This window comes from Formica exsecta, unplaced genomic scaffold (assembly GCF_003651465.1).
Source record: "Formica exsecta isolate Colony F162 unplaced genomic scaffold, ASM365146v1 scaffold2, whole genome shotgun sequence".
Classification (NCBI taxonomy): Eukaryota; Metazoa; Arthropoda; class Insecta; order Hymenoptera; family Formicidae; genus Formica; species Formica exsecta.
This window is the reverse complement of record NW_021849297.1, coordinates 3,879,050-3,892,467: the sequence shown is the minus strand read 5'-3', so window position 1 is coordinate 3,892,467 and position 13,418 is coordinate 3,879,050. Positions and strand designations below refer to the sequence as shown.

General features: G+C 36.1%; 1 protein-coding gene across 9 annotated transcripts in view; it reads right to left on the bottom strand.

Annotated features, from left to right (window-relative positions):
* LOC115234522 (RNA binding protein fox-1 homolog 2) overlaps window positions 1–13,418 on the bottom strand; it is a 262,018-nt gene that overhangs the window by 82,448 nt on the left and 166,152 nt on the right. For all 9 annotated transcript variants that reach the window (XM_029805663.1, XM_029805664.1, XM_029805660.1 and 6 more), the window contains 2 exons: window positions 7,670–7,933; window positions 6,886–6,939 (listed from right to left, as the gene is read on the bottom strand). In XM_029805663.1, the coding sequence (XP_029661523.1) occupies window positions 6,886–6,939; window positions 7,670–7,933 (318 nt within the window). The remainder of the gene's footprint in view (window positions 1–6,885; window positions 6,940–7,669; window positions 7,934–13,418) is intronic.

The following is a 13,418-nucleotide window of genomic DNA, read 5'->3' as shown; positions in this document are numbered from 1 at the left end:
TATATATATGTGTGTGTGTGTAAAAGGTGAGTTAAGAGAGATAAGATGGATAATGCGTGTGTGTTTGTGATAATGGAAGTGGCATGAGAGATTTTTTTCTCTCTCTCTTCTTTCTCTCTTCGTACATGTAACTCTTTTATTTTCGCTCTCTCTTTCTCTTTTTATCTTTAAGAGATCGTGGAACATGGAATGTTAGTAAATATGCTTAAAAATCAGAGGAACCAGAGAGTTTCAAGGTATTTTATCGAAGCAATGTTTCCTCTTGCAAATACTTTCCGCAATTTTCATGTAAAAGATATAGGCTCTCTACAGCAAATATCTTTTATCTTCCTTTATTCTTGCCGAAAAAAAAATCTCGGATATATTTAGATTCTATCAAATATATATATTCTGACTTATTTTATTCTCGTTCGAGAACTATAATATATATTATTTTTTCCATAAAAATTTAATTCAGCTTAATAAACTAATATTATATGATTTATATTGCTACCTTTCGTTATTTTATATAGCTTCAAATTAACTGCTAATTAACAAAATAATTACAGCGACTGAGACAATAGTATAATTATCAATAATGACATAATTATACACAATTGATAATTATCGTCCGCAATTATATTCTAAAGGCGAGATTAGAATTGCAATCTTTCCCGAGATCAGACCGGACGTCCGGATTATATACGGGACTGGAAGACATCGTGGACAGTTTCGGATGATTTTGGCGGATGGATATAAGAACAATAGTATATACTCGTTACAACGAGGAGCCAACGGTGTGAGACGACTCGTCGTTTAAAGAAAAAAAAAAAAAAAAAAAAAGGGAAAGAAACGACGGAGTCGTATAAGCAGCGTTTCTCTATCCTAAGACACATACGTGATTAATAAAAGAGGTAGAAGCATGGGCCGTTTATTATATACCTTCGATTCGCCTAGACAAAAGCGTGCGGCTACTATTTACATATATAATAATGATAACAATCAGATAGAGGTATAGTATGTATGTATAACGCACATACGTATACATGGGACGACGATTGCGATCGTCGTCATGCATGCGTATGCTCGATAAACTTTGGAAGATGCAATAGTATAATATATACGTATCATGCTGTTTATATTGCAGGTGGATTAGTAAAAAAAAAAAAAAAGAGAGACTCGCCGCGCGGTGTAGTAAACCATTCGTGTGTGAACGGCGGCTAATTTTTAAATGGACGTCGGTCTGATCCCGAAAAGAAAACAACGGGAAAAGAGACAAACATCTCGCCTCTCTTCTCCAAGTATATGTATAATCTTACTTTGTCCGCTTCTCTTTATTGTTCTTGCGGTCGCGTGACTCTTGCGCCCGGCGCTAAACACACCTCGAAACTCCCTGGGACTAAACTCGTGGTGGACGACGACGTGGGAATGATGACGGGATTGTTTAGAAACAGCTTCGGGAAAGAGACGCGACAAAGTTTCATCAAATCAAATGGGCAGCATCTCCCGAGGGTCTCCTCCGCGACCGGAAGTGACGGCGGTCGGGTCACCCGGTATACCGCGATGTCCGCTGCTCTGCCGAACAAAAATACTTTACCTCGTTAAACTTTATTGGGATACAAAAGACGCGAAATAAATTTTAATATAATACTTTACGATTCGTGATAATGGAATTTTTGTAAAAATTTTCTTCGTTGTTTCAACAGCAAATCTTGCGTAATCTTGTATCTCTATTTACTTATTTATAATGTTGTAAATTTCCATTACTTTTCAAATTATCATCTATGTTAATGTAAGCTGAAATATATAAAGTTAACTGTGTTATATTTTACGATTAAGTTGTTAAAACGCAGTTGTTTTTGAGAAAACGCATTCATCGTACCATGAAAAAATAAATGAGTCATAACTAGACTAATAGAATGGCTGTTTATACTTTCTGGAATTTTTTGTACGTGCAATGCTGTTTATCATGGGCAGCTGCGGACACCCGATATGCGAGATGCAACGACCGGTCTTATAACCAATGGGAGCTAAATAATGATAAAATGCGGAAGGCTAGCTAGTAAAAATGCAACAGCTCGTCTAACAACTACGAGAACTAACACCATTGGTTATATCGGTATATGTATGTACGTGTCATTAGCACATACGCGGTGACGGAAAAGCGCGCGCACCGAGTACCGTAAAGTATTAATCGCGTACTGTGTATCAAAGATATAAATTTTATCTTTTATAATTAATGTTAACAAAACAATAGCTACTTACTTTTATCGCCATGTTTTTGCTAATATAGATCTATAAATATATACAAATATATATATACACAAACATATATATACACATGTATAAATATATATTATGTATGACAGGAGAAAGAAAAAAAAGAGACTTATTAGGACGGATATTCTCGGTTTGCGCTCTTTTCCCACCTTAGTTTCAAGTATCTCTTTTTCCAAAATGCTGCACTTCATTAGGGATGCCACATTCCATTTACATTGACGAAGCTTTCGAGAAAAGGTCTCTCTCACACATGATCACTCACTCGTTTGTTTTATAATTAATGGCACGTTGCTTTTGCAGCATGCAAGTGACGTTTCCATTTTTTTTTTTTTTTTTTTCCGAAATGACTGGCTCAAGAGAGAGTATACCGCCTTGTCACCCAATTTAATCTCCATATTCACTCCTAGAGAGCTCGGTCACGCTTTGTTCGCGCCGTGCTCCCTCTCTCTACTCCATCGCACCTCTCTCTTTCTCTCGCCCTTTGTGTTCTCCGCCAATGAAAGAACTACTCTACTGGTCGCACACTCGCCGCAACTCTTTCGCCGACAGATATTCTCACCCGCCGGCACATATCGATGTCAAGTCGCGGCCAAAATTGCCACCTTGATATAAAAGTCCAGAGATTATTTTCCTCCCCCCTCAAAAAAAAAAAAAGATGCATAATATTTTGCTAAATAAACTCGTTCTGCCCAACAATGGAATTTTTCATTTTTTTTTTTTTTTTTTTTTTGTTCCGAAACTTTATCGATGGCAAAAAATATCAGCGTTGAATCGGCTATCAAATCCGACGCGTAAAATCGTCGTTTCACGTGCATTCTACAAAAGCAATGTGTGACGATTGAAAAATTTCTACCGAAGCTCGTAACGGGATCTTGTCGCTTCAAAAATTGAAAATATCGCGATCTGTAAACTATACAAATAGCACAATTTAAATTTTTCTTTTGTTATATTTTCAATTATTAAATCATCAATTATTATTTTATCTCTAATAGATAATTTCTCTTTTCGTAGCATAATTACTGTGTCGTACAAATGCTACGACATTATATTTTTGACATCTCTTTTCCTGACACGGTAGACAATGCAGATAATGAAATTTCTTGAAACGATCGCGTAAATGTCATTAAAATGTTTAAAGGCCCGGCTTTATACTCAACAATATACTGTCGACGTCTTAGATCTTGGATTAATAATTATTCGCTCGTCCCTTAATAGCGTGCCGCATGAAGCATCAGATCCCGTCACGCCCTCGGAATCACTTAAGCACTAAAAGCGACGGCGACACTTATACCGTTCCAAGTAAATTCCGCGTGTGCTTTACTGCGTGCCAGCGGCGGCATCGCGGAGAATATTTGCATTGCAAAGGGCAAGGCGATAGTGCCATTGTCGACTCGATTTCCGCAGGATTTCTAATGTAACGCGTACGCGTAATTGCTCCTCCGAATGACTCGCATATATAGCGATAGATATAGTTACGGTGAAATTATACAGTCAAATATCGTCAATTTCGCCGTGAGATTATGCGACATTCTCCTTTTTATCGAGTGCAGTTTGACAAGCAACCGTTTATCCGTTTTAAAAATCATATTTATAAATATCTTATTGCTATGCGAGTGTCAAATTATACGTGGCGTGAAACACGACAAAAACAAAATAAACAAAATGATGGATTAAACCGTGTACGAGCTATACTGTTATGAACGGCGGTCAGTCACGTGAGCACCGAGAATAAGTAACAAATTGACCGTAATACGGCAACGAAATATTAGCAGTGTCGGGTTGTGAGTGCTCGACCGTGTTCCCTTATCGCGAGATTTCTTTCACGTGTTTTCTCGATTAAGCCGCTTTCACGTGACCGATCCGCACCGATTGAGCCGCAATGCGCGAATACAAGTAAAAAACATGCATCGCTCGAACCTCGTTCGCAGTCGTTGATTGGGCGTGCTAATTAACGAGTCGCGCAAGAGTTTAATTAGTTCCCTCGTCGCCGACGCGTTCCGCCCTTCGGAAGCTGGAAGCAACCCATTTCGCATTCTATATCGCGTCCCGTGATTGGTCGTTACAAGTACGGATGCGCCGCGACATCGACTTCCTGTCCGTAGAGCCCGTCAAACGTACCGGATATTCAACCATAATGATGTAATCGACGACAAATACGTATGTGATTGTTGAGTCTTACTCCCTCGATTGACGTTATGTATTCTTTTTCTCTCGAAAATTTATATCAGTAAATTACAGTATAAGTTACATTATAAATTTGTGATTTCGAATAAATACATTTACGAATAAACGCGGATATATGGAATATTATTTTCATTTCTAGCACGCGAAACGTCGAGCTTTTGTCTGCGCACTAATTGGTTGCCGAGCACAGTAATTGAAACATCGATCTCTCTTGCAAATCTTAAAATAGTAATATAATGCCGGCAAGAATTCGTTTGGGAAAGCCGATTGCAAAGTATAACGCGAAAAAAAGAGCATGATACGACTGTTAAAAAGTATAATAGTATTTTGCGTGACTTTGATGCACTTATTGCACAAAGAACTTAGTTACAAAATGGCATCGATGAAATCGAAAACATTGCCGATGAGATAACATAAGGTTGAAGGAATTTTCGAAATAAACCCGAGAGATTGGAATGGTCAAACTCCTGCGAGACTAATCTCTCGCGATATTCTTGTATAAAGTTCCTTGAATTTTGTACTTTAACTAGCCGGAAATATCGTGTGTAAATTTATGCTCAGAAGGCATTATTTACAAGCTACCCGTTCCCACGCAATCCCTTCTCGTGAAATAACTTCAGATAAATATATCCAAGTCTCGTTCTTTTCGAGAATAACAAATTGAAACAATATTTTACCATCTCTTAAAAATATTTTCAAATTATCACCAGTTTAGGTTTTCTGATGTAATCGAATACGAAGAACATCTTCTTCAAGGTATCAAGAATTAATATTGAAGAAACTTAGAAATCATCAGAATACAAAAGAAGGTTTCTCGATCGCTTTTAAAATAATTGTGAAAAATTGAGAACATTCTGGCGTCTCGTCCAGATTTATAAGATTGATCAAGGATATAAGTCAAAACGATATTTTTGGATCTAGAGATAATTTTTGAAATATGTATCAAGATGCTTTGGAAAAGAACATACTAAATGTATATATAGACTCGAGATACGACCTCGCCCACGTATAATCAGTGACAAGTCGCCACGCGTAACGTCTGCAGACGTCGGTGGAATACTGGGTTACCGGTGCGACTTGATGAAGTGCACTTGGGTGTACTTGACGCCAAGACGCTGAATATGCACACCGGCCGGTTTGCCGGATGCCGACTGTCGGCACGATGTATTACTGCGGATCTTATCCCGACCTCTCTCCCCGTTGTCATACATATTGAAAGCAATTTGCATTTCAAACTCGTTTACATGCGAGAACATTTCCTTTTTTTATCAAATTGTACGTTTGCGCGACGCTGTTAGCGTAAACAGTCGGTGATTGTAACTATGATCTCCGGCGACGTTTTCTGGCTTCCATCGAGAATTAATATGGTTGCTTCCGAGAGAGAATAACCGTAGAAAAAAACTCGGCAAAAACGACGGAAATGATCGATAGATGGAAACGATATAATTGAAAAAAAAAGAAAAATACGAAGAACGAGCGTCGCAATCGAGTTTGTCGTTTCGATAAGAGATATTCATCGCCTGTAATTATAAGATTACGCAAGAAGTCGCAATGCAATACATTTAAATACAGACTAAAGTTCGACAGTTATTCGTGCATGAAAATTCGGAAAATATTATTCGAAAACATCGGAGTCATTATTTAAAATTGCATAACGTCGGTGATTAAAGACGAAAAAAAACGATAACTGACAATGGCACTTCGCAATTTTATATCAAGATTATATCAAACACGCTAACGAAATGTCGCCTTCGCGCTGAAAAAAAAAGAGTGTATAACGATTGCAGCATCACGTTTTCGTATTCTCATCAAGGGATATTGCTATTTTTCTGGGATTTAATATTAGTCCTTCAGCCTTGTCCTCTCATATCGAATATTTTATATATATACGAACACATATGTATCGAGCGTTCGTGATGCTGCATCCCTTAACAAAATTATTATAGCTTCCACGACATCCTCGCTTCCAGAACATTCTCGGAAAACTATTTCAATAAATAAACGGGAGAAATTCATATATATATACGCGATAGAAAAATCGAGTCACGTTTACAGCGTCAATTTTCACGATTGCTATGAACAGCAAAGGACGAAAAAGATGAAACCTGTGTAATAAATATTTTGAAAATAATAACTGCGAAAATAATAAAATTGTGTAACGCGATTTCCAAAAATATTTCGATTTATCTCAAATTATTGATTTTGTGAAAGATATATATTTTATTATAAATTCTCAAAAAGTACATATTTTTAAGCTGCTTTCTACACAAATAAATACGAATTATATGTTTAGTATATAGTTTTAAAAAGAGGGAACATAAAAATACATTCGTTTTGGATGCGAGAATTTCGTTCAGCATGATATTAGCTTAAAATTAACGGTATTATCAGGGGCAGGTTGACAGGGGTGGCTCGCAGCCCAAGGGCTCGATGTGAGCTTACCTTACTTCCCCTTTCGTTAAATATGATTTCCACATCCAGGATTGGCCCAAATTGCTGAAAAGAGAATATATTTATCAAGTTTAGAATATAATAATATGATATTAATATTGTAATATATCATAGATATGTTATCAATAAACATAAATAAAGTAAAAATTCCTAAAAACTCGATTTTTCGGAAAATCTAAACATATTATATAATGCTAATATATAATATTAAATATTATAATATTAATATACTGACACAGATTATAATGAAATTTTCAATCATGGTATCAAAGGAAATCTGATACAAAGCTTTCCTGATTTTATTAATCCTTTAATTAAATTGTCGTACGTTAATAATTGTATAATTATATTAGTTGATTATATCACAAGCTTTTCCTCGAATTTCCATTCATATTAATAAATTTAATTTTCCATTCATATTAATAAGTATTAAATTGATGAACATAGATATTAACTCTTCACACAGTTTTTTTCATATATTTGACAAAGTAGTGATTGCGAAAAATAAATAAAATGATCAAATGTGTGCCTAGAGAATAACATTGTGCAAATTATTAAAGATTTGATATGTATCTTTGTCGAATGAAAAAAAAAAAAAATATTCGCCTTTATAAATTTTTTTGTAAACAAGCTACAAATTTTACAAAAGGCCTGCAACGTATATAGAGATTTTTAATTATCTTGCGTACGTCGCAATCAAATGAGCGACAAGCAAACCTTCCTGACAGCGAAGGATGTCGACATAAACAAGCTGGGAGAAAGAAATCATACTTACCCCAAACATTGCTCTAAGATCAGGATCTCGAAAGCGGAAGGGTATGTTGCTGACGTGCAGACGTTTTGGTTGACCTTTGAGGTCGGTACCCTGTGTCGCTGTTGCAGGTGTCGTCGCGCCTGAGGTGACAGGTACCAACGTAGCGGCCTCCACTCCGCCTTCGGGGTTGGTCTCGTTGCCGCCCGGTGTTGGTGCGGGCTGTTGACCGCCACCTCCCGCAGCTGCAGCTGCGGCTGCCGCAACCGCAGCCTGAAACACCTCCGACTGTCGTCGGAAAAAGAAAAACCGTACGTCTGAAAATTCACGTGATAAAAACAGGAAGAACTACAAAGCAAAATAACATTTTAATTTATATCGCACATTTGTATATCTCATATATCGTTATAATTATATTTCAATTTATACCTGCATTAAAAATATCCATAATTTGTATTTATATTTAAATCTTCGTAAGAAAAGCTAGTGAGAATTATTATGAAGTGAAAGGAAAGATCAACATCGGTGTTTTAGCATGTCTATCGCAGGATGGATGATTGATAGGCGTGTGAAATAATTGCCGCGAACGACGGCAAGTAAATCAATAAAAAAGGAGATGCTTAGGAGACTGTCGTGAGTAATAAATGGCGCAAACGGCAACTCGGCGATGCGGCTGCAAACTTTAGTTCGCGATACTTTGGCGTCGGAGTTACACCGTAATATACGTTGACATAATACACACGGCAACGCAGAGTTGACGCGGAGCGTAATAATGGCTGTTCTCGCGGTACGTTGAAGCATTGCTTCATTTGCGATAAACAACAACGCGCACAGTGCAATTAGCGAGACGGAAAGATTTGTCAAATATTTTAGATGTTTCCTTAAAAAATATTCGCGCGGCATTATAATGTGAAACAGTCGATCAGTTTAGAACGGGTAGGACCAAAAGGTCATTCCGTGATTCGAAAATTGAAAGGCAAACTTGACGTCATAAAATAATTATTGTATCAAATTATCGCGGTAAAATTTCATATGCCTCGCATGCACAGGCATATGATATCTTTATTATATGTATCTAGGCAATAAAAGAAATTCTACTATCTCCTTACATGAACCGCAATGCATAATGCATGGCGGTACCATTGCGTGTCGCTATGACCGATTGCATCGATGAGAGATAAATCACTCTCGGTTCTATTTCGTGTTAATAATTCTTTACCATGACACAACAATAAATTATGTAGCAACGCACAGATATTTCCTCGTTAAAACCATGGAACTTTTATAAAAAGTAGGAATCGCTCTCGTTGTTAAAATAAAACATAAATAAAGCGAAACTAAAAGATTTGCCATTAACAAGTATATCGTTTCGTTGTAACATTTTGCTGCACCGTTTTTCCCGCATTATATACAATCAAGGCGTTCCGAGGCATGGGATTATCACCAGAGTCCATCCAATCTCGCACGGGTTATAAACAATGATTTACAATGTACGTGTAAGCGGCCGCTGTACACATAAACCAGAAATATGATCGTTCATGTTAAGTCGGGAAGCTCGGCGGAAACTGCAAGTGGTAATATCTGAAAGTGGTCAGCCAAATGGCCGACCTTATCATGCCTGCACTACTAACGGCCGCCAAGTGAATGCGCGCCGCGCACGGTCAGACGCAGCTGCTGCTTCGCGCGCGAAACTTGCGAAATATCGGGAACGTATGAAGCCATTAATTTATCGCGGTGAGCCACTCCCCTTTAGCATGTAAACTCGCACGATTAAAGGAGAAAATATAGAGAAAAGTATATATCAATTTTTAAAAAATGAGTAAATTTCAGAAATTATCATTCGCAGTTATCCAAAAATTTGAGGGCTTTAGAATCTACCTCTTAATAAGTACCTCACAATCAGTACTTGAATCACGTCAAATAAGAATATTCATACTGAATTATTCATTTATATTTGTAAAAATTACACAGATCTCTAATATCTTATTAAACATTTTTTCATATAATTATTATTTCAATAAAAAATCTTTTATCAAATATTTGTTTTATTTCCACACACATCTCATTATCTCTCTGCTAATTTTTTTAGTTCTCCGGGTTGAGTATTACTGCTCAATGAACTACTCATTACGCATCGGCTGGCGTATCATCGCTGGATTACAAGCCGCGATGAGAGCGCGTCAATACGCTTCCGGGCGCGCTTTTATGACGTCGGCGAAAGCTTGTTTCGCAGGAGATTGAAACTTTTTTTCCCCACCCCAATCTACGCGTACAAAAGAGGGAAGCGTAGCCTTTCTGACGCGACGACGGACGGACAGAAATTTAACAGAGTGGAAAGCAGAACGTGCCACCAGTCCTCGTCTGTCCAGGAATAAATCCCCCGATTCCTCTTTTAACGCATGCCATGAACAGTGATCATTCACGGAAAAATTTCGATAATCTCTTTCTCTTTCCAGCCTGTTTTCATTCTCTGCCGAACACTTTCATCTTTTTATTTCGCGCTTTTACGTTTATTTAATACAAGATATAACACAAAATGTATATTGGCGATGCTTTAAAATTCTTTAATGCTGTTACAGGATATATTATTTATAAGCCTAGTGATAATAAAAAATAAATCTCAATAAAAGATAAATGTAATTAAAACTTATTATTAAAATGTTAGGCCATGATTTTCTAGAGAAAAACGATATATCGCAAAGCGTGGGTATCTTTTTATATATACATCAAAGCTGGCAAATAAAATTTTTTTGAGACTCCGTCCGCGTCTCATCGAGGAGTCTCTCGATCTATCCTCGTTAGCTCGCTTCTATCTCTGTCGATAGAAATCGGCATTCAAACGAACTGTTTGATATTCCAGCAGCGTACTTCGTTCACGACGGAGATGCGCGAAGTACACCCGGACGTCAATTGATACGAACATTTATTCCTGCAACTTTCGGTATAGTAGTGCTCGTCGCCTCGAGCGAATGGCTGACAAGTTTGCAACAACGAGAGAATCGTTGGACAAATTTAAGCGAGACGTGCTTTACGTGGATTTCATGTTGCCAAAAGTATATTTTGCTCTCGTAACTTCGTCTGCTTTAATATAATTGCGGCTTGTTAGTGGTAAAAGATTTATCTACGGAGCGAAAATGCAAATGTGCGGTGTGATGAAATATTATGTAAATGGAAGTGTAGGAAGACGGTTGTTAATATAATTGCTACGCGGTAGCAACATTCATATTTTATTGTAGCAATCAAGAAGAGTGCAAGAAAAGGCTTTAAAAATTTTACACCACCTTCGCATTCATAAGGTTCTCTAACCAGATTATAAATTATTTTCCATGAATTCTAGTCCTTGACGAAACATTATCGTAATTATTTCCATGAAAAATATTAAACATAAATAAAAAAATATTTATACGCTTATAAGAGCAAGACATTATTTTACAGTTATATGCTTACTAACCGACTATATTTCTTGGGTTTTTTTTTTTTTGCGATTTTGTATCGATAATGATAGAATCATCTAAGATACCGTTTTTGCAGCGAAGCTTAGTTTAGAAAATTTTATTATCGTAGATTACGATATTGAGAAAAATCGAAATCCGCGCATCGGAAAGTATCGACATAAATCTTCATTGCGTTTATTTGTTATATTGTATATATTTATGTATGTATATAAAATAGACTTAGCGCGGATAAGATTAGACGCATACAAATCACTGCATGAAGGAATGCGCGAGAAGTTAGACGAGATAAACCCGACAAATTATGTAAACCGCGGAAGACGGATAATGTCATCAAGCGAGGAAACGCTCGCGAATTCTGTACAGTTCGAGAAGCTTTTAGTCCGACATGAATAATAGAGATGTGTCGTTTCCAAGGCAAGGATTTATATCCGTTCGTTCCAAAACTTCGAGCCATTTGTTTATCCCTCTTCCTACCCGGTTTATTTTAAAGATACAACAAAAATTCACGGGAAAATAGATAGACGCGTTTGCCTAAAAAAAGAAAAAAATTATCAATTTTCAAAAATATCTTTTGTTTTTATTTTTGCGCGGTCAGCACGTTTATCCTATAAAACAAAAAATCGAATATCTGGAATAGAGTTAATTATTCCTCTTTATTTTCTATAAAAAAACCGAGCGTGCGAAATAATGTTTTCTTTTCGTCTTTATTTCTCTCATTATTTATAAATCTCCTTTTATTATTTAAAAATCTATGAAAAGAACGAAAAGAATGATGAGAAAAGTCTCGCAGAATAAAATAAAATATTGTGCGAATACTTGCTCACTTGTCAATCTCAGTTTGTCTTAAAACATTTTTTTGTTAAAGTTATTTGCTTAAACTATCAAATATTAAAGTTGTCATAATTTATGAATTTTTATAAAATGCCAGCTTTTCATACAACATTAAGGACATCAGTAAAATGTAAATGTATCATTATTGTAATCTAAGGTACGACAATTCGCAGTAATATCTTAGTAATTTTCGCGAGTTTCTCGAAGTTCTCCAATCTTTTGTATAAGCAAAGAAACTTGAATAATCAAAGAGTGATCAAGAAAAGCGCCTTTTATTGCCTCTTGTTCCGTCAAATGGTCTTAGCGCAATGCGACGGAAAACAATAAAACAATGCGTAACGGCTAGTACGGACATTTTCCTTCGTTGAATACGGCGGCACGGCGGTAATTCGCCACTACTTGGCAATTTCAGAAAGTTTCAGACGACGGCCGCAACTTTATATTCATTAGCGGCAGGTTGTCGAGGAAGAAAAGAGAAGGAGAGAGAGAGAGATAGAGAGGGGGGGGAGGGGGAGATTGGAAAATTTTCAAACCCCGTTGCATATTGCGAAGTTTCGCGCCGGTAAACTCGACGAATAGCGAACTCTTCACAGCGTATTCGAGTACTGGCAAAGCGGCCTCGACTTTTTGCGACTAACGAACACCGCTGAATGCTGCAGATGCTTTCAGCGAGCGGAAAAATATAAAGCCAAAGAAATTTCTGCTCTTTTCGACTTTATATTTCAAAAAATACATTCATAATAACTCGAGGTTCTCATTTTTTTTTTTTTTTTTTTTTTTTTTTTTTTTTTTTTTTGGGGGGGCCAACCTTTTTAAAAAAAAAAAAAAAAATTATCATTTTAAAAAATTTTTTTTTTTTTTTTTGGGGGGGCCAACCTTTTTAAAAAAAAAAAAAAAAATTATCATTTTAAAAAATTTTTTTTTTTTTTTTTGGGGGGGCCAACCTTTTTAAAAAAAAAAAAAAAAATTATCATTTTAAAAAATTTTTTTTTTTTTTTTTGGGGGGGCCAACCTTTTTAAAAAAAAAAAAAAAAATTATCATTTTAAAAAATTTTTTTTTTTTTTTTTTTTTTTTTTTTTTTTTTTAATCTGCTGATTCCACGACCAATTTCTGTTTCCCTAACACGAAATATGCGAAAGGAAGTACTTACACATAAGTGGATACTTTCAAAGGCGGTCTTTACGATACACTGAGATAATCATGAATAATAGTTGCAGAAATAAATAATATTTTATCCGCATATATATATATATTGTCTCTATTTTAATTTAATGTTAACTAAGTATAATATAACGTTATGTTTATTTAAGAAAAAATATATAATAAAATATAACACGCAAGTGGAAAAAGTTGGAAATCATTAACAACACAGAATTTATTTCAGTTAAGAGCGTCTATGAATTTTGAAATAACTGCAGGCGGAAACTTTTTCCTTGTCTGCGTTTTCAAGTGCTTCCACTAGTTTAAAACAGACCGTGGCATAAAA